The sequence below is a fragment of the Microcebus murinus genome, chromosome 12 (genome assembly GCF_040939455.1).
Source record: "Microcebus murinus isolate Inina chromosome 12, M.murinus_Inina_mat1.0, whole genome shotgun sequence".
NCBI lineage: Eukaryota > Metazoa > Chordata > Mammalia > Primates > Cheirogaleidae > Microcebus > Microcebus murinus.
The window spans coordinates 14,906,324-14,929,835 of record NC_134115.1 but is presented as its reverse complement, the minus strand read 5'-3'; the positions used below and the strand labels follow the sequence as shown (position 1 = coordinate 14,929,835).

The following is a 23,512-nucleotide window of genomic DNA, read 5'->3' as shown; positions in this document are numbered from 1 at the left end:
AACATTTAACGTGCTGGGTGAAGAGGCACTGGAGTTTTGTCCTCTGCGGAGTCTCCACGTAGGTGTCTCCTCCGTTACGTCTGTCCTCTCTCTGGTGTACACCTTGCAGCCAGTGAGTTCTTAGGACCCTTGACTGCCTCCTGCCTTGCTCCCCACAAAGGCATCTGGAGGAGTGACTTGGCCCAGCTCTGCTCCAGACTGTAGGGAGAAATATTCTTCTCTCTTCCCCAGATTCCTCTATTCTTGTCTCTTCTTGGCTTTGGAGAGCCAGGACTGGGGCCTGACTTTAGGAAGGGGCTAAGAAAGCCAGCTTCTAGCACAGCCTGGCTATTTCTGGTCTAAGCAAAAGAAGTCACTGGGGCTCAACCATGGTCTATCTCACCTCACAGAAGGCTAAAACTTGGGTGAGGCCAAAGCCTTAATTAACACTGCAGAGATCTTGCATTTTCCCCTTTGTGTCCTTTGAGCCTATCTCCCTTAGGAGTCTGAGATGGCTTAACAAAGAATTAGGGATTCCCGGCTATGTCTCTGCCTTGCCCCACCAGACACATGACTAACAAATACATGCAAAGAATCTGACTTATAAAGAGGCTTGCCACTAATGTTAATTTCATTCTCATTTCTCCCCTTCCCTAGTCTGTAGCGTTCATTGATGATATTTTGTAGCCAACAGGTAGGCCTCTACTTTAGTCTTATCAAAAACAATAATTGAATTCCAGAGAGCAAGCTGATGAAACCTCCTTCCGGGCATTTGGGCTGGACTATGAAGATGAACGATGAGCTTCTCCTTTGGTTCAGTGTATGCAGAGGAGAGAACCCTGGGCCTGCACACTCAGGCGCAGGCCACTGACTCCCTGCCCTTTGCCTTCCCCTCCGCAAGCTTCTATTCCAATTTCCATTCTGTCTTTGTTTTACAGTTGTTCAGCACATCAAGCGACATAACATTGTTCTGAAAAGGGAGCTAGGCGAAGGAGCCTTTGGAAAAGTTTTCCTAGCTGAATGCTATAACCTCTGTCCTGAACAGGACAAGATCTTGGTGGCAGTGAAGGTAAGAGAACATTCCAGAATGTCTCATTATCCATGGTCTCACTAATGTGTGGAAGTTTTATTTTATTTTAGTAGCCAATTCAGGAGCAAATTGTGTCTGCTATGGTGGATGTATTCAAATTCCTTTAACTAACCGGGCAGTGGGAAGGATACTTGGGTCATATTCAACCATCAGAGGTTCTTCTCAGGGGCAACTGACCAGTCTTCAGGCTATAAATAGCTCTAAGCTACTCTTCCAAATCCATGTTAACTAAATTCTGGATGTTAAGTTGGTGAGGTCAAACAGAATTCAACCAGCTAAGTCTTGAAGAATCAAACTTGTCTTCCCAGATTGCTTGGTGCTTTTGCCAAGCTCAGCTAAAGCTGTTCTCAGGTTCATGGTCCAGAAGGGAGAATTGTGGACTTTATTTACCCTCTCAGCCTCTGCTCCACTCAGTTCTCTACCTTGTCCCTCCCAGATGTTTCCAAGGCCCCATATCGCAGGCATGATTTCATCCGGAGTAGACAGCATCTCCTGTGGACTCTGCCATCCTAGGAGACGTGGGGCTCTCACTAAAATAAACAAGTCTAAAAGTCCTTTATCATAGACGTATCCTCATAAACTCAAAAAAAGTAACCGTGGCCTTCGATAAGATAAACATTATTATTGATAAAGATAAAGTTTCCATTGAGCTCTCTAAAACATAAGAATTAACAAAAATAGCACAAACAACTTGAGCAGATATTTTACACATGAATTATCAAAATTAAAAAAAAAATTCACCAAAGTATTGAGTAATATATATAAAAGACTTAAAAGAAGCATATATTTAGAAAATGAATTGAGTGCCAAATGAATATGGACATGGCCAATTGTACTAAAATGTAACTTCTTGGTTTAATATAAGATGATTGAGTTTTTTGTTGTCTTTTATATCTGCCAAACAGGGAACATTTTTGTATGAATGGCATTTGTTTACTAGTTATAACCAGGCCAACTTCTCATTTTTAAAAATCAAATGACTGCTATACTTAGCATTCAAGTGTTTCAGGGTATACCTAAGGGGTAATTGAGGAGATAAATAAGATTATTCTTGGATCTACCCATCCTAAATAGTTTCTGTTATGGTTCATCCAGATGGAAAAACTGTGCATTTGCTTTCTTTGTCATTAAATATACTAACCAGGGTGACATGATACTCCTAAACTCTCAGAGAAGCCTCCAAACAGCTGCACTTCGGGGTGAATAAAGGACAGACCTTTCTAGGGATGGTACATGTAAAATATATCAAATAAATATTGTCTCCCCAAGATAAGCAAATGGAGGGGGAGAGCACACAGGGGAGTGAGGAAAAGAGGTGAAATCAAATGGGGTAGAAGGTGCAAAGTCAGAATCATGCAGTGGTTCTGGAGATGTTTAATTGCTGTGATTGCTACTACTTCTTTTCTTTCATTTACTCAAAAAGTTTTGTTGTTTTTTTTAGCACAAAATGTTCAGAACATTCGACAGTGTTAGGTCTGCAGTCTTTGCTTTCTTCTGCTTCTATCTTTTTTTTTTTTTTCCTTTTGGTTCAATTGGACCAAAAGGTGGCTCTGTTTTTGTAAATTCATAGTCTGATCAAATGTTATAGCTGGAAGAATCTTTGGGAACATGTAATCCTAGCCTAGCCATGTGTTACAGACAAGGAAACTGAAGACCCTGGGATCGTATTCTGGGCTCACATTTTGTGCTGCTTCTTGGAGGCCACCCAGGAAGCTAAGTCAGGCCTTCAGACTCTAGAATTCACTTCCCAGTGTCGCAAGGTGGACATCTTTGAATGTGAGAAAATCCTGCAAGATTAGAGAATCCTAGATGATAGTGTAGGAATAGTTGGAAAAAATCTCAGCCAGATAAAGAGATAGATCTAAAAAATTTCTCTGTGGGTTGAGCCTTTCATCTTAGTACCATTCCTTATCCTCTTCCTACTTCTCTGTACTTCTTGCAGTGCCCTTAAGGAGAGGGTGTTGCATAGCTAAATATAGGGCACCTTCAACCTGTGTGTCACATTTCCCTCTAAACACATGCTAAAACAGGACTTCAGGGCTTGGACTACTGGGTGAAGGGTTAGCTGGTGACAGCAATGTTTAGCCACCGCTACCTGGCCTGGCCTTAAGGGAGACCACACAGCATTCCACTTTCCTGTCCACCATGAGCTTCTGCTTAGGCATATTTGACATCACCACTGTCAGGGAGGCCCCTCTCTGATTTAGATCTCAATTAAACCCCCAATACCACCTCTGCAACACACCCAGGACCTAGTCTTCAAGTATCTCCTGGCTTTCCCAAATAAGTGTTTGCAAATTAATGGCCTGTGATAATGAGTGATTGTTAATCAACGTGGAAAAAAGAACCAAAAAGGAGGTGGTGGTGGAATCCCTTTATCAAATCCTGACTTCTTCTCTTTGCTAGTCCCCTTCTTATTAAAATTCAAATGAAACTGTCATCTCAAATAGGGAAGACAAAATGTCTGCAGACTAAAAAGTCATACTAACTTCATGGTCACTAACCTAAGAAATCTCATGTCAGTGACCCCGCATGTGAATTTTTGTTGAAATAATAGGTTTGGCTTATGTTTGCTAGAATAATTCCAAGCTTCTGAAAGAAGGTTCATTTCAGTTTTCTGGGATTCAGAGGCTGCAGCCTTGTAAGGGACACAAGCTGGATCTTCCACAAGCTCCAGGGTGAATTGGATCAGAGTAACCCAGGGACCTTTCACAGCGCTGCCTCTCGCCAGCTTGACCTGCTCATTTTTTAGGGCTTTGGGCCAATTGAAAGTATATTATGCAAAGACTATCTAAAGGAGCCTGGGAGGGAAATATCTACGGTTCATCCCTGACCACAAGAAAGGGATTTTTTTTAAGGAATGAAACAAAGCAAAGGCAGCTTCCAGGGCCTGCGCAGCCTCTACCTCTGTGGAGTGGCTGCTGGGCTCACTCCTCTTCCACTGGAGGCACCAGGGATGTTTGACAGCCTTTCTGCTGTTGCTTAGCAACCCCTGCAGCATTGATTATGCATGCTAAGGAATAGCAGCTATTGTCCTTTTTCCTTCTCTAGAAGGAGCTGACTCTGGTTTGAAATCCAAGGCTGTACAATCAGATTGACAGATGTCAGACTCCTGTAAATTCTAGTGCCAGTGATTCCAGAGCGATCCATAGGAAGCTGTTTAGGATGGAAGTGGTCCTAAGATGGTGCAAGCACACTCAAGGGCAGCGGGGGCCGAGCCGGCCTCTCCTGTGAAAGTACCTCCTTGTTTGCATCCAACCGGTTTGCCCTTTTCTTGATATTTTTGGATGACCTTTGTTTTGTGGAGGAATGGATTTTTCAGCCATTTTTTTGCCTTTACACTGAATTACATTCAAAGAACCCATAGAGAGGATGAGAAACGGAGAAACCAGTCTTTGATCAAACAGAGTTGCTTTACCTTTAAGTAAGTCAATTGCCAAGGAAACGCTTCATGGCAGTTTCCCTGCATTAACTGTGGCTGCCTTAGCTATTTTTGGCTCCATCCAACCTGTGTTTCAATAGCTATAGTTCCGACAACATTCCCTTGTACTATGAATGTATGCTGATATTTGTTTTTTAAATGCAGCCACAAGTGTGCTTTGTGGGATTCATGTTCCCTCCTCTCCTTCCCCAGTAACTCGGATGTATTTCTAGAGACATAAAGTGCTGAATATGAGAGATAACTTGGAAATCGTATATAAAACCCAAGCCTCATGTTTTATAGATGAGAAAACCAAGACTCAGGGAAGTTGAGTGACTTCCTCAAGGTGCAAGTCAAAGCAAGTTGCAGGTGTTGCACAAGAAGAAGACTTGGCAAAATAAAAAATAGTGAGATCTGAATTCAGCAAGTGCATTTCTTGGGGATACGACTTAGGATTTTTGCTTTTCATGTTTTTGAATTCCTTCTTGTCAACAGAGAAAATGATGTTGTTTTTCTCCACCAAGGGTTTGGGGAAAGTTAACTGATAAGCCCTCTTGCACATCACCAAGTGGCATATTCCCCAAGGTGGGAACTGTGTCTGTTAGCACAGTGCCCAATAAGTAGCAGCATGCAATAAATGCTTGCTGAATGGATGAAGAGAAGGCTGGGTGGCTGAGTAGTGGATGAATGGAAAAACAGACCATGGAAATAATAACACTTCAAGAAATTTCAGAGTTGGCAGTTGGCATTTCTAGGTAAAGAAATAATTTGATGATCTATTGATAGTCATAGAATTTTATAGCTGAAAGCACCTGTGAAGATGATATATAGAGAATACTGTAATCTAATGAGAAATCATCTTAGAAATGATTATATCACTATATAGAGAGAGCAATTATTGACATTCTTTAGCTTAACTTGAACACTTGCCAATGAGGGAACAGGAACCCAAGCAAGACAAATGACCCAAACAAGGTCACATTGCTTAAGTGATGTCATTTAATGTCAGACCTAGGGCTAAACCTCCATCCAGTGCTCATTGTGTGGCACACTTTCATTGATAGAACTCTACACATACCTTAGTAAATCACATCGAGGAAATTGAACACAATGCCACTAATTAAATAATATAAAGGAGTATATTAGTTATGCTCATTTGTATATAGGCATGAGGGGCACTTTCATATTTTCCCAAGTAGAAATTTAATTCGAGGGAGTAAGTGGAAATAAGGAAAACCAGATTTCTGAGGGAGTGGTTTGGCCTCAGGGGAATACAAGCAAAACATCATAATCAGCTTTAATAAAGAGAATAATATCGTGCTCATTGGAAACTCTACTCAAGCTGTTTTAAGCAGGAAAGGGAATTTATTGGATACTGGAAATCCATTCTACTAGAAAACCTAGCTGCTGGTATCCTAGCTTCAGGCACTGCCGGATGCAGGGAATCAACAATGCTCTTCTCTTTCTCTCTTTTCTCCATCCTTTGGCTCTGGTTTCTTCTATATCAGATTCATTCTCAGGAAGGTTCTTTCCACATTGTGGTAAAAATCTGGCAGCAATGGCTATCGGCTTCAATCCTGCCATCCTAGCAGCCCAAATGAAATAACTTCTTCCAAGAGTTATGCAAAAATCCAAGGGCTTACTCCTACTTGCTCATCTTGGTTGTGTCCCAGTCCTCTGGCCAGAGGAACGGAGTATCTGACTATGCCAGCCTGCATGGCATGCCCACCTCTAGAAACGGAAGACGGGGTGAGCTCTACCAAACACACACGGGCTGAATGTGGGGGAGGGTTGGCTGCCTGGAAGAATGTTAAGGATTCCTTAACCGAAAGAAAGGGGATAAGATCTGGCAAGAAGAAATGAAAGATGACCAACTCAAGCAGGAGCTGCAGGGTAGCCAGGCCTCCCTGCGACTGGAACAGTTGGGATCGAAAAGCTCACTCAGGATCTGAGGCAGCCCTGGTGACTGTCCCTTCATCTTCTCAGCAGGGGCCTCTGAGATTCTCCTCTGGGCTCCCCTGCTAATGCAGTGCAGCTGTCTCTTGCCACTGCTGCTCCCTGATATTTGACCGCTGCTTCCACACCAACTACTGCTCAGACCGTCTGTGAGTCACATGCTCATTCTCCAAGAAGGGAAATACTGTGGGCCCAATTATTCCAATTAGTCATCTGTATTGCCATTTAGTCTTCATGCCAGGACACCTACGTGCAACACAGTCATCGAGGGTGGCCGCCCGGTACAAAAGAGGCTACCTTTGGGAAAGGAAGTGACTAGGGCAACTTGTCTCAGAAACTGGGTAAGGACAGCATAAAGCTCATTCTCTCCAATTCTGGAAAAGTGAAAAAAAATTCCTAGGTGAGAAAGAGCATCAAGAGCTCATTGAGTCGAGTGCTCTACCCAGCGGATTTATTTCTAAGACAGATGGCTATTCTCATCCTTTCTTTTTTCACGAAAGTCATCGTATCAGTTCTCACCTCTTCATTGATTGTGATGTCCCTCTCCCACTCCTTCCTCCTCTTGTGCGTCCTTACCACTTTTCCATTTACATTGGCACGTGAAATCCTTGTTCCCACAAAAAGAAAATTGATGCTGAAAAGATGAGTTATTTACTAATAAGAGGACATTTGTCAACATTGCCCTAAAAACTAACAAAATAGTTTGTGTGCTTACACAGGACACGATGTTGCAGAAAGCACTGACTATGAATTCTACCTTTACAAGGCTCTAGGAACAGAATTTGTGGAGCTTTTAACAGTGTTTGTGATTGTCTTTTTATCCAGACATTGTTTCGTAGATTTTCATTGTTCTCTGGTTGAAGTGCGTTCTTTTCTGGCGTGTGTGCGTGTGAGCAAACGTGTGTGCTGTAAGATGGAGAGTGTCCTGTTTCTTGTAAGAATCCCTTATGCGCCTGAATCAGGTAGGCCCCTGCTAGTAAGTTGCCCCATCAATTTCCGTTTCTCAGTAACTTCAACTTTTAACCTTTATCAGGGATCTGTTTTCTGTCTCGTTAATCACCTTCATTTCTGGCTTATCTCCAATTTATCCACATCTTTCCAGAAAATCTAAAACCAAAACAGTACGTTTCACTCTGATGTGAACTCATCTGTCATCAAACATAGCTTGAAGATTGGTTTCAAACCTTTGTGTCTTTGGAAAGTATACATTGGAATAATTGTGCTGCTGTTTAATTCACTTTAACATGGTAGACCAACTCACAAGTGGTCTTGTGTCATGGTAGACCACTCACAAGTGGTCATGCTCTACCATGATCCACCAGCTCCTGTATGGCAAGTGAAATGGTCTCTGACAATTTTATTCTGACGTACTTAAAGCCTATAAATATATTGCGGTTGTCCTCATTGGAAGTTAACTTCTGATTTACTCTTTTGATTCAACATTTCTCTAATATGACAATTGCTAGGCATTAGTTTTCTGTCTTTCAAAGACTTATCATTTCTAATATGCAACTTGATGTAACATGCAAACATAAACCATCAGTTTTATCCCCCAAATTATTGCAAGTATTTTGACATACAGGAGTTAGAACTTAACCTCCTACTTCCCTTTGGATGGTTGGCTTGTTAGATCTGAGCCATAAGAGCCAGGATGGCTGTGAAAATAAAGATAATAGCAGTCAACACCCAGGCTGCAAATCTTGTATTCGAAGGTTGTCACCTGGTACACAATTAAGATCCTTTCAAAGGACACTTACACACAATTAGTTGAGTTGATATACACAGAGTACCGGTTCCTAGCACATAGCAAGCACTATCTGAACGTTCCTCATTATTATCTTCACGTGATCATTTAATTAGTTGTCACGCTTGTAGGAATGTTGGGAGGCTACCTATTGCTACCTACTACTGCCTTTACCCTGGATTCTGAGATTTTATTTTATCAAGTTCTCTCTATCTCTGAATTTATTAACATATACTCCTCCAAAGTTCCACTTTTGTAAGAATTTGATAGACACTTTCTCTGCCATTTTTTAGGGAAGACCCTATCCATTAGAAGAATCATGCAGCATCGTGACCAAGGCTTGCTCTAAATGCTTGGCTAATCACTATCTGGAACACACTTATAAGAAGGGAGTCTGCCTTAATTCAGTTTCAATTTTGTATTTTAGAAGTGTTTTCTAATGTTTCCAAGAAGAGATTGACCCATTAATAGCTTACAGAAGTGGCTTTTATAGGACAGTGCAATCCAATAAAAATATAATATGAGCCACAAATGCAAGTCGTATTTGTAATTTTGAATTTCCTAATATTAACATTAAAAGAGCAAAAAGAAACAAATTTATTTTATCAATATAGTTTAGCTCGACATTATATTATCATTTCAGCATATTAGTAATAGAAAATATTAATGAGACATTTTACATTATTTTATTCATACAAAGTTTTCAAAATCTGGTGTGTATTTTTCACTTAACACATATCTCAATTTGGACCTGCCAAATTTTAAAAAATGACCACTAGTCACATGTGGCTGTTGGGTACTATATTGGATAGTACATGTCCAGAAGATATTAGAAGCATAAAGATTCTTCATTAGCAATAGATTTTGACCCAGTGATCCTGACCCAGAGGAACCTGGGTATATTAACCAAACATTCTCATGCATCTTGGTTTCCTTGTTTGAGAGTTTATTCATTTCCATTTACGTTCTCAACACTGTGGTGAGAATTGGGCATAGTGAGGTCTTACCATAATAATATCTTCTATATTTTGTCTTTCACCTTAACAAAGACATTCTGCCTCTATGTGCTCTAAAACGTATCAGATAAGAAGAATATGAGATCAGTATTTTAAAAAGGACACAATCTCTGCTTTACCTTGTCCCTCCTAACTCACCTATACTTTGAAATGCATGATCATTTGTCGTGTCCTACAATGTGCTATCAAACCAGTGATTTCAAAGAAGCCCTCTTGCCTCTCTTACCAGCTTCCCACTAACCTTAAGATTTTGCTGAAGCATTTCAGATGAATTCTGATTTTCTTTTTGCTTTTGCCCTTACTCCTATTTCACCCTCACTAGTTTCTCAGCGCTGTGCTGAAGCGTATTTCGTGCTGCTCCCCTGTTCCAACTCTGAATCGCTATGTACTCCAGGCAGTATCTCACTGTCGCTCTGGAGGAGACCTCTCCCTCGTGAATGTCTTCAGAAAGAACGGCAGCTTTGGGGTGTCAGGAAACTCACCAGGAATAAGAAGAAATGAAGCTACAAAGCAGGCAGTAGGAGTAAGAAAATAGCAATGCTCAGTGATCAGGCAAATATGCCTGTCAAAATGAACCTGAGTGGAGGGAATTGTCAGTGAAGGAAGCTGCCACCCCATATTCATGGCCTCAGCCCATTGCCAAGGGATTCAGGGAACCAGCCAAGCCTCACATAATTGAGTGAAATGACAATCAGCCATGGTACTAAAACAGAGATGATTTTTATAAATAGGGTTGATAGCAGGATTTTCTAGCTTCTGATTGCTATCTGGCTAGGGTTCCACCCTTAGAAAAATTCTGCCCTTAGCGTGCCAAATTCAGAAGATGATTTTGCCCAAGTTGTTACTGCCATATTTTCTGAATCTCTTAAAATAGAATTGAATCATAATTTAGAAAAACATGCAAAAATGGATGGGCATATAGGATGAGGCCAGGTTTGTGGGATGCATTTGTCCCATGAATAATGAAATCTCCTCTCTTAATTCCAAAAATGTTACTAAAACACAGCTTTTGATATTGCACCAAGAATGGGCTCCTTTTCCTTTGGGGACATGGAAATATTAGATGCTTCTTAACTCTTTCAGGTTGGTGCTCACAAAAAGAAAACCCTGGTCTCTCTCCTTCCTTCTCTCCATCCCTCCCTCTTTCACTGTCCCTATCTCCCCCCCCCCGCCCTACACACACATACACACATAAACACACACATGCACACAATCTAGCATTCCCAAACCAACACTACATAGCTAAAACTTGGGCAGAAAGATTACACACAGAATTTGTTCATGACTTGTGATCATGACCTAAAAGGGTCAGTACCTGTTCCCACTCATGGACAAAGACAGGCCAAGGCCTTAGAAATGAGCTACCTCAGTGACTCAGCGCAGCCGCTAAATAAAGAGGCTGCATCTCTGAGAAGGCATTGCAGGCCAAGGGCTGGATCTGAGTGTGCAGTCTGATGCTTTCAGGAGCTTCGCAGGCCATCCAGGAGAAGGTAGCAGCTCCAGCTACACTCCTGTCCTCATGCCTTAGGTTGGTACCACACCTTATCCATGCATCTCTTGGCCCCCTTGGATCCTTGGGTGAGAAAACTGAGTGCAGGCTTGGTTGAGGTTTCAAATTCAAATCACCCGAATGCCAGTCTCTGCCAGGAACTCTGGGAAGCATCCCAACTTACACGACCTCACCCCATTCTCCCTGTGAACTACAGGGAGATATTGTTACCCTCACTCTACAGAGAAGAAAAACAGAGTTTAGAGAGGTCCAGGGCACAGCCAGGATTTGAACTTGGATCTTTTGATTCTAAGCTAGAACTCCTTCTCTTTGATCACCACAATGGTTAGGATTTTCACTGTGACTGGAAGGACACAGATGTCTGGGGTCAGCTTTCCAGGAGAGAGTGCACTGGGCAGCCCCCCTCGACCTTGGAAGCAGCTTCTTCTACCTGCTCTCTTTCTTGGCCCTGCCTTCATTTCCACTTCTTATTTGGGCCCACATTCAGCCTTCCCAGATGACCATCCACTTGTCATTCCTTCCCCACGCTTTTTTCTCTCTGCTTTGCACAGACCTCATGTGTCAGGGGTTCTTTTAGTTGCCTGACACTAGGTTAAGCAGCCAGTGATTAAAAACAAGTGAACAGACCACACTTCCACTGTCAAAGGAATGGGAGACAGACATGTACCCACAACCACAATGCAAGTCTGAGGAATGCTCTGGTGTGTGTGTTTCGCTGCACGAGCCCAGGAGAAGGACCCGGCGATGATGACTTCCAGCTCTTCCACCTCCTCCCAGTGCATCTCCTTGCCTCTTCTGCTGTTTTTCTACTGAGAAGTTCAGCAAAACAAAACAGTGGGTGGATTTAAAAGAAAAATAACCAAAAGCATGCCCATGGATAAAACCAACACATCACTCCCCTCTGCGACAGGGACGTAAAGTTTAGTTTGGATCTAACTAAACTGGCCAGTTCAGGGAGAGCGGAGGGGCTGGGACAAACCCAGTTCCCATAGTTTCAAGGGAGCAGAGATCCAGACCCCAGGTTCTCGGCCACTGTTCATTTTGTAATTGAATGAAGAAATGCGCTGTTTCCATGGCAACGGGACCATGGACGCTTTATGGCCTCTCTGAGCACTTGCTGGCCCAACTCCCCTCACTTTTCGAAGCAGAGCTGGTGGTGCTTGTAGAGACACTTCTCAGAAAATCACATATTATAGTGAAGTGAAAATGGTGAATCCGGTCACCAGACCCTTTTTTTTTTTTTTTTTTGGAATGGTATCTCCAGAATTCAGCCTAAGAAGCAACTGCCTCTGGTCTAACGAAAGCTGCTCCCATGATTTCTGTCTCCTTGGGTCAGGTCACCACTGGAGGGAGAACTTTAGGTTCTGCTAAAGGCAGTTAAGGAAAATGCTAGATTCTGTGACGATGGCAGCAGAAAATGCTTTGTGATCTGTGGCTGCCTCCACCATGCCAATGTTTTCGTGTGGCTGACATGAGGCAGGCCCTGCGTAGGCATCGGTCCCCTCCTGTGTGGCGAGCAGCCCCCAGCAGCCATGGGCGTGCTACACTGCATGCTGAAAACTCATCCCGTGGTGGACCCAGTGGGGAGCCCCACAGCCCCTCTTCTGAAGGAAGGACTTGCCCGGGTTGCTACAACTGACAGTCTTCAGCTCCCTGCCCCTCAGGGGGCCCAGAAGTTCCATTCGGGGAGCGGGCATCCAATGACTGATTCATAAAGGGCTATAAAGACTCAGCCCCCTTAGCACAAGTCAGACCGACTTTGAAGGGGCAGCCCGTAGGGGCGGGTGAGGCTTTTGCTGAGACTGCATCATGACTCCACCTCACCCCTGCCCACACCCTCCCACCGGTGCGGATCCCGAGAGCATGCCCCAATAACTGTCTCCTGCCGATCTCCTCTCAGCCTGCTCCCCAGGGATCTTGACCTGTGACACATCCCAAGGTCTATAGGTGGTTCAGGTCAGGGATGTCCCCTCGGGGAGAGCAGAGTCCACGCAGTGGTCTAGAAAATGACCACCAGGGACCCAGCCGTGTTCTCAGCTCCTGGACATAGTGTTTAGTTTTGTAGTTAGCATGTTATCTGATGGATGACAGTGCTTTCATTCCATTCCAATGGCAAATTGGTGTGAACACGGATGCTCGCATTTGCCATCTGACCTTGGTACTGACTGATTGCAGTCTCCCTGGAGACAGGATTCACACACTCATTTCTACTGGAAGGAGTCCTCGGGTTTCCCTCCTCCTCCTCAATCAGAAGCAACCAATGCCTCTCTGAACTCATTTGCTGCCCAGGTTTAGTTCTCGTGGCCTTTATCATTTATTCCACAAGTATCTTCTGAATACCTGCCCTGTGCCTTTCCAAGTGTTGGCAACGCAGAGGTGGAAGGCTCAGCCTCTGGGTCAAGGAGCTCACATTCTATGCCAAAGTCAAGCAAGCATGTAATTAGACTGTATTGCAGTCAGCAATATGATGGAAATAGGTATGAGGTGCGCCTGGAAGGGTCATCTAACCCAGTCCTGGGGGAGGAAGGGTTGCGACACCAATGAGGGGTGGTCAGGGAACACTTCCCAGAGAGGTGGCAGCGCTGAGTCTTGGAGGACTGCTGGCTATATGCCATGTGTATTAGTTTCCTATGACTGCTGTGGCAAATGACTACAAAGTCAGTGGCTTAAACAACACAAGTTATTTCTCCCACGGTTCTTGTCGTCCAACATCTGAAATCAGTTTTACTGAGCTCAAGTCAAGATGTTAGCAGGGCTGGTTTCCTCTGGAGGTTCTAGGGGAGAATCTATTTCCTTGCCTCTTCCAGCTTCTAGATGCCACCAACATGGTGGCTTATGGCTCCTTCCTCCATCTTCATAGCCAGTAGTGTGGCTTCTTCTCTCCTCTCTGATTTCTGCTACTGTCCTTGCATCTTTTCTCTCTTTGCTCTTATAAGGACCTTTGATGACATTGGGTCCACCTGGATAATCCCCACCTCCATCAAGACTCTTAATTTAATTATACCTGTGAAGTCTCTTTTGCCATGAAAGGCAGCGTATTCATAAGTTCCAGGCATTAGGGAGTGGACAGGTTTGGCAAAGGGTGGGGGGTCCAACTTCCCACACTAACAGCCACACCCAAGATAGCATTCCAGGCTGGGGAATGAACATGTACAAAGGCAGAGAGGCATGGCCGGTTGTCATCTGGGCTGCAGATAGTTCATAAGAGGAGTGTCAAGGGATCAAGCTGGGCAGAGATACAGGAGCTTGTCCATTCAGGACACTGGGCTTTTAGTTCAAATCATAGTTATTTATATACGTGTCTTTTCTCCCTATTTGCCCATAATGGCCGGAGGCTAGGATCTGGGTCATTGCCTTCTTGATGCTGTCACAGTTCTTGCTCCGTGATGGGCACATGCAAGACCTGAGCACACTGTGTGGCGTCAAAGTGCCATCTTCACCCTGCTGTGACACTGTGGTGACCAAGTGATCTGAGCAGGGGCATGCTTCTAACCATCTTCACTGGGGCAGCATGACTAGTCTCCTTGCAGCTCACTGGGCAGGGACATTTTGTGAGCCAGTGGCATTTTGGGGCACGGGCTGGAGAAGGCTCCTTAGACTGCTACACCCAGACCAGCAAAATAATCATTGCTGAAGCTGGAGATGGGTTCATGCACATTCATTGTACTCTTCTTTCTAGTGAATATTTTCATAATATAAAGTTTTTGAAAGGTTTTATGAGCAGACATGAGCAGCACATAGCATCACAGAAAACACAACAGGTACCCAAAGGAAAGGGAAGCCCAGGGCAATCATTGGGTCCAGGCCAGGGTTTGAAAGGATGAGGACTGTAAAGAGAGCTCCTGTCTGTAACTTAATGAGAGAACATTTGTGAAAGTTTGTCACAAACTGTAAAGCTTTGTGTACACATAGGGATTATTCCTCAGTTATTAATATAAATGCTCTTTCTCGGGAATTAGGCTATTTTCCAATCTCTGACATCCTCGGTGTAATGTGTTGGGTTTCTTCCCTCTCCGCCCCTGCCAACAGACGCTGAAGGACGCCAGCGACAATGCACGAAAGGACTTCCACCGTGAGGCTGAGCTGCTGACCAACCTCCAACATGAGCACATCGTCAAGTTCTACGGCGTCTGCGTGGAGGGCGACCCGCTCATCATGGTCTTTGAGTACATGAAGCACGGGGACCTCAACAAGTTCCTCAGGTATGGAGAGACAGTGAGGGGCTGGGGGTGGAGGGCTCCAGAAAGGAGCAGGACTTCAGGGCTTAGACAGCCAGAGGGTGTTCCTGGGAAGGGTGGAGGGGCCCCCAGAGCTTCCTCTGGAAGAGTCTCCCCTGGTAACCACACCAAGCATGCCAGGAAAGGAACAAAGGATAAAAGAAGGCCACAGTGTTGCTCTTTTTCCCTCGTCAACTATGTCTACATAATGTGATGCTAATGATTCGATTCAATTCAACCTGCATTTATTGAGCGTGTACCATATGAACTAGTATGTGACATGTGTGCATTTGAGATGGGCCTTAGAGGATCTGTGGGAGTTTGCCAGGTAGATGAGAGAAGGATGCTACTTAAGGCAAAGGAAACAGTGGGAGCTAAGGTACACAGGTGTCACTGTGAAAAGTGCAGTTGGGTGAGAGTGAGGAGTCTGGGGCTGCCAGACCATGGAATAAACTAGGGGGGCGGGAAGTAGAAAAATCACTGGAGAATTCACGGCTGGACTTCATTCTGAGGCCAAAACAGAATAACCAGGGTGCCAACACTCCTGAGCATCTACAGTGGGATGATCTGCATCCAAAGAACCAGAGCTCCAGAAGGAAGGCAGTAGAACAACATGTGGCATGAGGGCCACTGAAGGCTCAGGACTGGCTGGTGCTGAGCCCCCAAGGGCACGAGAAGATGCACACCTTCACCTTCAGAGTGAGCAGGGTCTTTAGAAGGAGGCAAAGCAAGGGAGAGAAAATGTTGACGCCAGAAGGGAGTCATTGGGCTATTAAATAAGGTTAGTGTCGCTTGGAATTCTAGCATTGGCTGACTGAGTTTTGGTTCAGCCCTCCCTCGAGTGCAGGGTACAGAGAACTGAGAGATGCCACAGGATAGTGAAAGTGAGAAAGAGCTTGGAGTGAGCATAACCCAGGAGGAAAGGTCAAGTTGCTTTGAAACAGCCAGGCTAACTCCCACAATGCGGGGGGTGCTGTGAGTGACTCATGAGGAGACAGTGTGGTGTGATGACACCCCCAGGGGTTTTGATCTCCAGACAGAGCTGAAGTTGAGTCTCAGCTCTGGCATTCATTAGCTGAGTGACCTCAGACACGTTTCTCAGCTGTTCTGATGAGGGTAGGGTAGCCACGAGGACTGAACTAGAATAAGCACAGAAAGTGCTTGGCGTAGGAGCAAATAGGAAGTGTTCAATAGGCGGGTGCTTGGACTCCTCCAGGAATGATTTCCACTGGTAACACAGCTGCCCGGCAAGAGACAGCACAAGGAGGGCTACATTTGGTAGGACGGGGAAGTTAGTGATCACGCGGGGAGAGCCCACAGTGAATGTTCTTCCCCTGCGTCTGCCATCTACGGAGGGAGAGCAGAAATGCACTGAGCCAGGTGCTCCTTGGTGAAGGAAACCAAGCGACACTTTTATTGGCACCTAAGCAGGGGCACAAAGGCAAGTGGCACGTGTGAGATCGGAAACCTAAAGAGTGAGAGTTCCCAGTAGTGAGGGGCAGGAGACCTGAGGTCTCCCTGGAAGGGCCTGGGTTCTTCTCTCTGTTCCGCATCAGCTGCGGGTGTCCCTTAAAGAAGTCTCCAGCCCACGACGCTGTCACTTCTCAGGTGGGTCTGAGTTAGATCCTTTTTAGCTCTTGTCTGGTTCTCACGTGTTATTTTCTTTAAAATTTAGCTGGACCTCATTTTTGAGCTATGAGCAGATGTGCTGCCTGTGGTATCTTGGCCGATAGTAATCCGTAGGAGAAACAGGAAAGGTGTTGGAGGCAGACTGATTATCTGCCCTTGTTGGACTCTGTTTCCTCTCCTGTGAAAGGGATATAATTTAACCCATTTGAAGGGCTGGTGTCAGCGCTGTGGGACTGGGAGGTAATCGACACATGTTGTCCCCACAACCCTCCACTCTGCCACATTTTCCTCTTCGTTTTGGTTGAGGGATCCAAAATCCTGGGGAAGTGACACCTTCCATGCCATGGCAACACCCGGACCTCTCTGTCTTCCTCCCGTTTCCATGGGCACTCAGAGAGGGCTTTGCGCACGACCCAGCCCTCGTCAGCTTCGCGCATCTTCTGGGAGATTGGGACACTGAGCAGTTTAAGTCATCAGGCAGTCACTACGAGAGCAGTGGAAGGGAGAGAGTGTACTGCTGTTTTTAGAAGTGTCATCACGTGGTTAGTGCCATCTGGATCGTTTTTGCCATCTCGAGCCTCGTGGATACATGTGCAACTCCGTTCCCCTTCGCGGGGTGGATCCCACCCTCTGCTCCTCCTGTGACCGTGTCGGTGGAGGGGTGCCAGGTGAGACTGGAATGTGCAGCCAATCTGTAGTCTTCCCAGACAGTCCGAACGCATTGTCCCATGTCAGCAAAGTTTTTCTCATAGGTGATAGGACAGGAGATGGCAGCTTTTGCACTTTGTCTTGTCAGAGCTAACATGAAAGGAAGAAAGGAAGCTGAATTTGGTTGAGGTCTAGCTGCTCCTAGGAGAAATATTTTCCCCTTGTTCCCATTTCCCAGGCTACATCCCTAATTCAAAAGGATGCTTTCCCCAAACTGTAGCATAATGAATCCAAATGTACTCACCTGGATGTAATTAAATGCTTCTGTGAGCTGTGTGTGTGTGGGGGGGGGTGCACCCACATGCGTGTGTTGCAACTAGATTCCTTCACTTTCTCACTCAGCCAGCCTCTCCCCAGCTCTCCTTCCTGCCTTCCGGAAGGATCAGGCACCTGATTCTCCCTCAGCATCTTGCATGGGGCATGGAATGATTGGAAAGCTACCCTGCTTGATTTCAGAATCTACTAAAGTCTGAGAGCAAGAGGTTTGCTATACCAAGAGTCAGGTTCTCAGGCGTGCTAATGTGCTGCAAATATAGGCTGTCCTCTTTCCAGAAGAGAAACAGGAAATTAGTTTTATGAAAGGTTCCCAACTCTCATTGGCACTCACCTATAAAGACAAATGTCATTTTTATCTTACTACCCTTTTTCTTCATCCAAAAGCCACTTTTGAGCACCAGAGTGGCCAGGCCCATGCTAGGTGGGGTGAGAAATGAGGAGTAAACATGCTCCTTGCTTGCAAAGGGTTCCAGATCTTTCCTCTTGGAATCTGTCCGGCATTCCCTTCTAATGAGGGGAAAGATAGATGAGTATTTTTAAAGTGATAATAGTTAACATTTATTGAGCCTTGCTAAGTAGTTGAAATGTTCTAACTTGTATAAACCTAAGACACTATTAGAGTAGTCCAGTTTTTTGGGGCTGAAATAAGACTGTGACCAATCAACAGTTTGAACTATATCTATAAACGCTGAATTCTGGCCCAGATTCTCTGGGTCTTTATTACAGGTCCTCCTTAGTTTAGGAGCACTTAGTATACGTTTCCTTTAAGCTCCGGCTCCTGGTGTCGAGGTCCCAGAGAGTTAAGTAAGACGAGTGAAAACATCCTCACTTTCCCCCGCCCCTCACTGCTAGAAAGCCTCTGACTCAACTAACGTTTAGTGAGGTGGAAGGGCCAACCTTTTGGTGTCCTGAAGAGCCCTGTTATAGGCCAAAGAGGCTAACTTGTGTTTTCACGTCGTCTCTCCATTTCTTTTTTTAAAGAAAACCTTTGTCTGCAAAGTCTTTCTCTCTGGCTTTCCTGTGAAAGGCCACGGAGCACTGTGCAAGCAGAGTCTCAACTCCTCTTCACATAAATGCCCTTAGCAAGGTGCAGTTTTCACACAATGAGAAAACAAACCCAGAGAGGTTATGTAACTCACCTGGAGTCACACAGCCAGTGTGTTAGGACAGGATCCAAATTCACTGCAGATATCCCAGAGCTTTGGCCACTGTTCTGTAGATTTCTTACCTCTAGTAAGAGATTTTGAGCTGAAGAAGGCCCCAAAGCACTCCAGTATTTTTTCTCAATGCGATAAAAAGCAAATGGGGGCTGTGGTTTGAGTAGAGGTAGAATGTGTTAGGACCAGCCTTGTGTGAAAACAGGAAGCTCCTCTCTAGAGGGCATTTAAATCTGGATAATTAGAGACAGAAGGGACTTAAGAGATCATGCAGCATAATGTCCCTTGTATTTTTGAGGAAGTTGCAGGTTGCACAAAGTAAGAGGCTTCCTTGGGGCCGGGAGAGTGCCCACGGCCTCTTGCGGTGCTCACTGCCTGAAAATACAAGCATGGAACGTCTGTGACAGATGCCTTAAAAATCAAAGCAAAGGAGAATTACTGCGGCTGAGCCATGATGGAAGGGGGCATATTCCGGTGGCTGGAATGGTTCGGGAGGCGGGCACAGGGCACAATGGGACATCTGTTCTTGGGTAGCCAGCCCTGCCTTTCCCACTTTCAAATATCAAGTCTGGAACCTGCGGGAGAGGTCAGCCCCTTTAAGATGTATTTGAATGTTCTCCATTTATTCCAAATATGCTGAAGGAGATCGTCTCCTCTCCTCTTTGCCTTTGCCAGGGAGAAGCCCTGACCGCGCCAGGGCAGAGCAGCGGCCGGTGTGCCTTCATTCCCTGCCCTGCAGCGCCCCCTCAGGCCACGGGCGGTGACGCCACTCTTAGCTCCGTGCAGGATGCCCGCTGGGGCACAGCTGAGCTATCCTAGGACTGGGACCCTCCCCTCCCAGAAGCACATGGCAGCGTTAGGATGCCCTAAGTCATCCACAGCTGGGGGAAGGCCAGCTGTATAAGACAGAAAGAAAAAAATGTGAAAAAATACCATAACCACTCCCCCAAAATTTTCCCCAGCAAGAAAATTAATGTATCGTGATTCAGAAGAGCTCTCCTATGTGTTGGCCAGTGGCGTGTTGAGCCGGAGGTGGGGGGGACAGAGGTGGGCAGAAGGAGAGAAATGGTATTTTTTTCTCTGGGAATGAACGTCCGGGCTGAGAATGCTCTGAGACTCTGCTGAGCTGGGCGTGAGGGAGTCAGGGCAGCTTGAAAACCCTGCCTGGCCACAGATCAGGGGGACAGGGGAGACCCCAAGCCGCCTAGTTCCGGTGCTGGTGGGGACATTGTGCAGGGGTCAGCTTTGGGGCTGCTGTGCTGCAGGCGCTGTGAGCATCCCTCTCGGACAGCCAGCCGCGCCCCCAGCACGTTGCAGCGTTTGTGTTTTGCTACAGCTACCCACTGCTTCTCAGGGCCAGGGGCTCTGGCCAGCGCCTGACCCCAGCATGGTTCTGGAGCCTCTGAAACATCAGCCTGTCCGTGTTCGGGGCATTCAGGCTCACGTGGCCCTGGGAATTCCAGACTCTTCAGGAAACAAAGCAGCCTGGGTACTCTGGGGACTTCCAGGGTACAGGTGTGGGTGAAGCGTCTTGGTCTCCTCTTTGTGCTAAGTCAGGCAGCGTCTTTTAGCACCTGTAGCTGCCAGGGGGGCAGAGGGACCCTCAGGTCAAAGAGCGGAAGCCTCAGCTGCTCCTTCTGTGTCCTCCCCTAGGGCACACGGGCCTGACGCCGTGCTGATGGCCGAAGGCAACCCGCCCACGGAGCTGACGCAGTCGCAGATGCTGCACATAGCCCAGCAGATCGCCGCGGGCATGGTCTACCTGGCGTCCCAGCACTTTGTGCACCGCGACCTCGCCACCCGGAACTGCCTGGTCGGGGAGAACCTGCTGGTGAAAATCGGGGACTTCGGCATGTCCCGGGACGTGTACAGCACTGACTACTACAGGGTGAGTAGCTGCAGACAGGGAGCCCTGAGGTCCCTCTTTCCTTGGGGTCCCCCACTGTATTTGTTTGCTAGCGCTACCGTAGCAAAATATCACACACTGGGTGTCAGAAATTTATTTCTCACAGCTCTGGAGGCCGGACGTCCAAGATCAAGGTGTCATCGGATTTAGTTCCTTCTGAGGTCTGTCTCCCTGGCTTGCAGCTGTTGCCGTCTCACTGTGTCTGCACATGGCCTTGATTTTCATGTGCGCCTCTACCCCTAACATCTCTCTGTATGAGTAAGCGGACATCAGTCAGACTAGGGCCTACCCCAGTGGTCTCATTTTAACTCAATTATCTATTTAAAGTCCTGTCTCCGAATACAGTCACATTCTGAGGTTCTGGGGCTCCGGTGTTCAACATAGGAATTTGAGGGGACACATCATCTATCTTGCTCTGTCCATGGCTCTCCACGGTGGTGCATGACAGCTCCAAGGGAGAAGTCCTCAGCATGAGAATCCTCCCAGGGGTGCCTGGGGCCTTCATGGAATTCTTGGCATGAGGTTAAAGGATTTTGAGGTTTGGGTTTGATTCTGTGAAATTATGTCTGGAGTGCCTTTGATTGAGATTTGAACTAGAGAGAACTTATTCCCATAAACAGTAGTACGGTGGACCTGGGGTTTCCCTGCACAGAACCATCTCGGCTGAAAGCAGTTAGCCAGTGGCCTTCTTGGTGACATGTGAGAGGATTTTTCCTGCCTGTTCCTGAATGGTCCTGTCCCGCCGCCCAGTGTGCCCACTACTGAAAGCACGGAGGGGCAGAGTTGTAGACAGGAATTCAAATCCCCTCATTACCTGGAACTCGCCCTCTGGGTGTGCCACATTTGTTAACTGAGATCTTGGAACTTGGGTATGACAGAAAGGTGACATTTCTGGAAACCCTGAAGTCATGATATTTGGAGTGAAGATTTGGGGTGGTGTTCCACCACTTCGTGCCTTCAATTTGATGTGCCTGCTTATTTTGTTTGATTTTCAAGGAGAGAGGAATAGGCAGGAAAGGAGTAAACACGCTGGGTGTGTATAACGTAAGAGGATGAAGCATAGAACTTGACTACCTTTCATAATTGGTGAAGACCATGCCTTTGCTCTTCTAGTTTTTATTTATTTTTGAGGAGCACTTGGTCAGCTTGTTTCCCGTCCCCCTTCCTGCAGCCTCACTCACCTCTAATGCCTCTACATTTTACTGGAGCCAATTGTGCTACAGTTACTTAAAGAAATCATATCCATTGCCTTGCTGCAAATCCTTCTGTTGATTGTTTTGCATTGTTTCTTCCTTTGTCACCTTGATAAGCATTGCTCACATTTTGTATGGTGAGAAAGAATAGAGTCCAAATTGAAAAGGATTCTCTTGGGTGTATTTGCAGGAAATGTGGGCACACTCTTAACTTCAAGTGTTCAAAATGTAGCTTAAAAGCAATGACTAGTTTGTTCCAGATAACTCAAACATGGGGGAGATTTTACCTACCAACAGATGTGTCTCCTCTGTTAGTTCTGCTCCCTTGATGGAAGGTGGGGGTGGGGTGTCTCCCTGTCTCAGGAGACAGAGAAACACGTGGGTGACTCCCTGAGGAAAAGCTTTGCTGATCTTGATGAGCGTCTAAGGTAGGAACATGCGGCCTAAGCAATGACTTTTTCTGTAGCAATAAGTTAATAAAGGTTGCAAAGAGCCTGGCAAAAAGTATGTGCTTAATGCTTTACCCTAATTATTATCCAAATCAACAAAGATACACTTTATCCCCAAAGTGGAACCCAGCATGCTCCCCTATAGGAATTTCTAGAAAAATAATTCAGAGAAAAAAATACTGAAAATCTCAACAATAAAAACATAAATCACCCAATTAAAAAATAGGCAACTATTTGAATAGACATTTCTCCAAAGAAGATATCTAAATGGTCAATAAGCACATGAAAAGATGCACAACATTAGTCTTTAGGGAAATACAAAGAAAATTCATATGAGATGCCACTTCACACCAAATAGGATGGCTGTAATAAAAATACACAATAACAAGCATTGGGAGGATGTTGAGAAATTGAAACTGTCATACATTGCTGTTGGAAATGTAAAATGCCACAACTACTTTTGAAAACAGTTTCGTAATTCCTCAAAATGTGCAATGTAAAATCACCTTGTAACTCATCAGTTCTACTCCTGGTCATATACCCAAGAGAATTGTAATTATTTGTCCACACAAAAACTTGTACACAAATGTTCATAGAACCATTATTCATAATAACTAAAAAGTGAAAACAACTGTGTCCATCAACTGATTAATGAATAAACAAAGTGTGGTAATCCCCACAATGGAGTATTATTCAACAATGTAAAAGAGTGAAGTACTGATTCATGCTACAACACTGGACACACCTCAAAAACATTATGTTAAATGAAAGAAGCCAGACACAAAAGGTCACATTCTGCACTATTCCATTTATTTGGAATGTCCAGAATAGGCAAATCCATAGAGACAAAACATACCTTAGTGGTTGCCAGGGGCTGGGTGAAGGGAGTAAGCGACTGCTACTGGGTGCAGGGTTCCTTTTGGGGTGATGAAAATGTTCTAGAATTATATAGTGGTAATAGTTGCACAATGCTGTGAATATATTAAAAAAAATTTTTAAAAACCCACACTGATTTGTAGACTTTAAAAGGTTTCATTATGGTATCTAAATTATATTTCAGAAAAGAAAAAAAGCCTGAAAAAGAAAATACTAGCAAAATAGTGACCATCGTTATGCACAAAAAAAGTTAATCTTGGTCATTTACACATTATCAAAACACTGGCCTTTGCCATCTGCCATGTTTTATTACCATTTGTTAAAAAGAAAATTCTCCACTTAGATGACAAGATCCTGAAGTCCTTCCTTCTGGCATGGTTGGGGG

The 23,512-nt window shown here is 45.2% G+C and overlaps 1 protein-coding gene across 4 annotated transcripts in view; it reads left to right on the top strand.

Moving 5' to 3' along the window:
* Positions 1-23,512, top strand: part of NTRK2 (neurotrophic receptor tyrosine kinase 2) — a 345,071-nt gene that overhangs the window by 246,339 nt on the left and 75,220 nt on the right. For all 4 annotated transcript variants that reach the window (XM_076008574.1, XM_076008573.1, XM_076008571.1 and 1 more), the window contains 3 exons: positions 918-1,048; positions 14,746-14,918; positions 20,357-20,591. In XM_076008574.1, the coding sequence (XP_075864689.1) occupies positions 918-1,048; positions 14,746-14,918; positions 20,357-20,591 (539 nt within the window). The remainder of the gene's footprint in view (positions 1-917; positions 1,049-14,745; positions 14,919-20,356; positions 20,592-23,512) is intronic.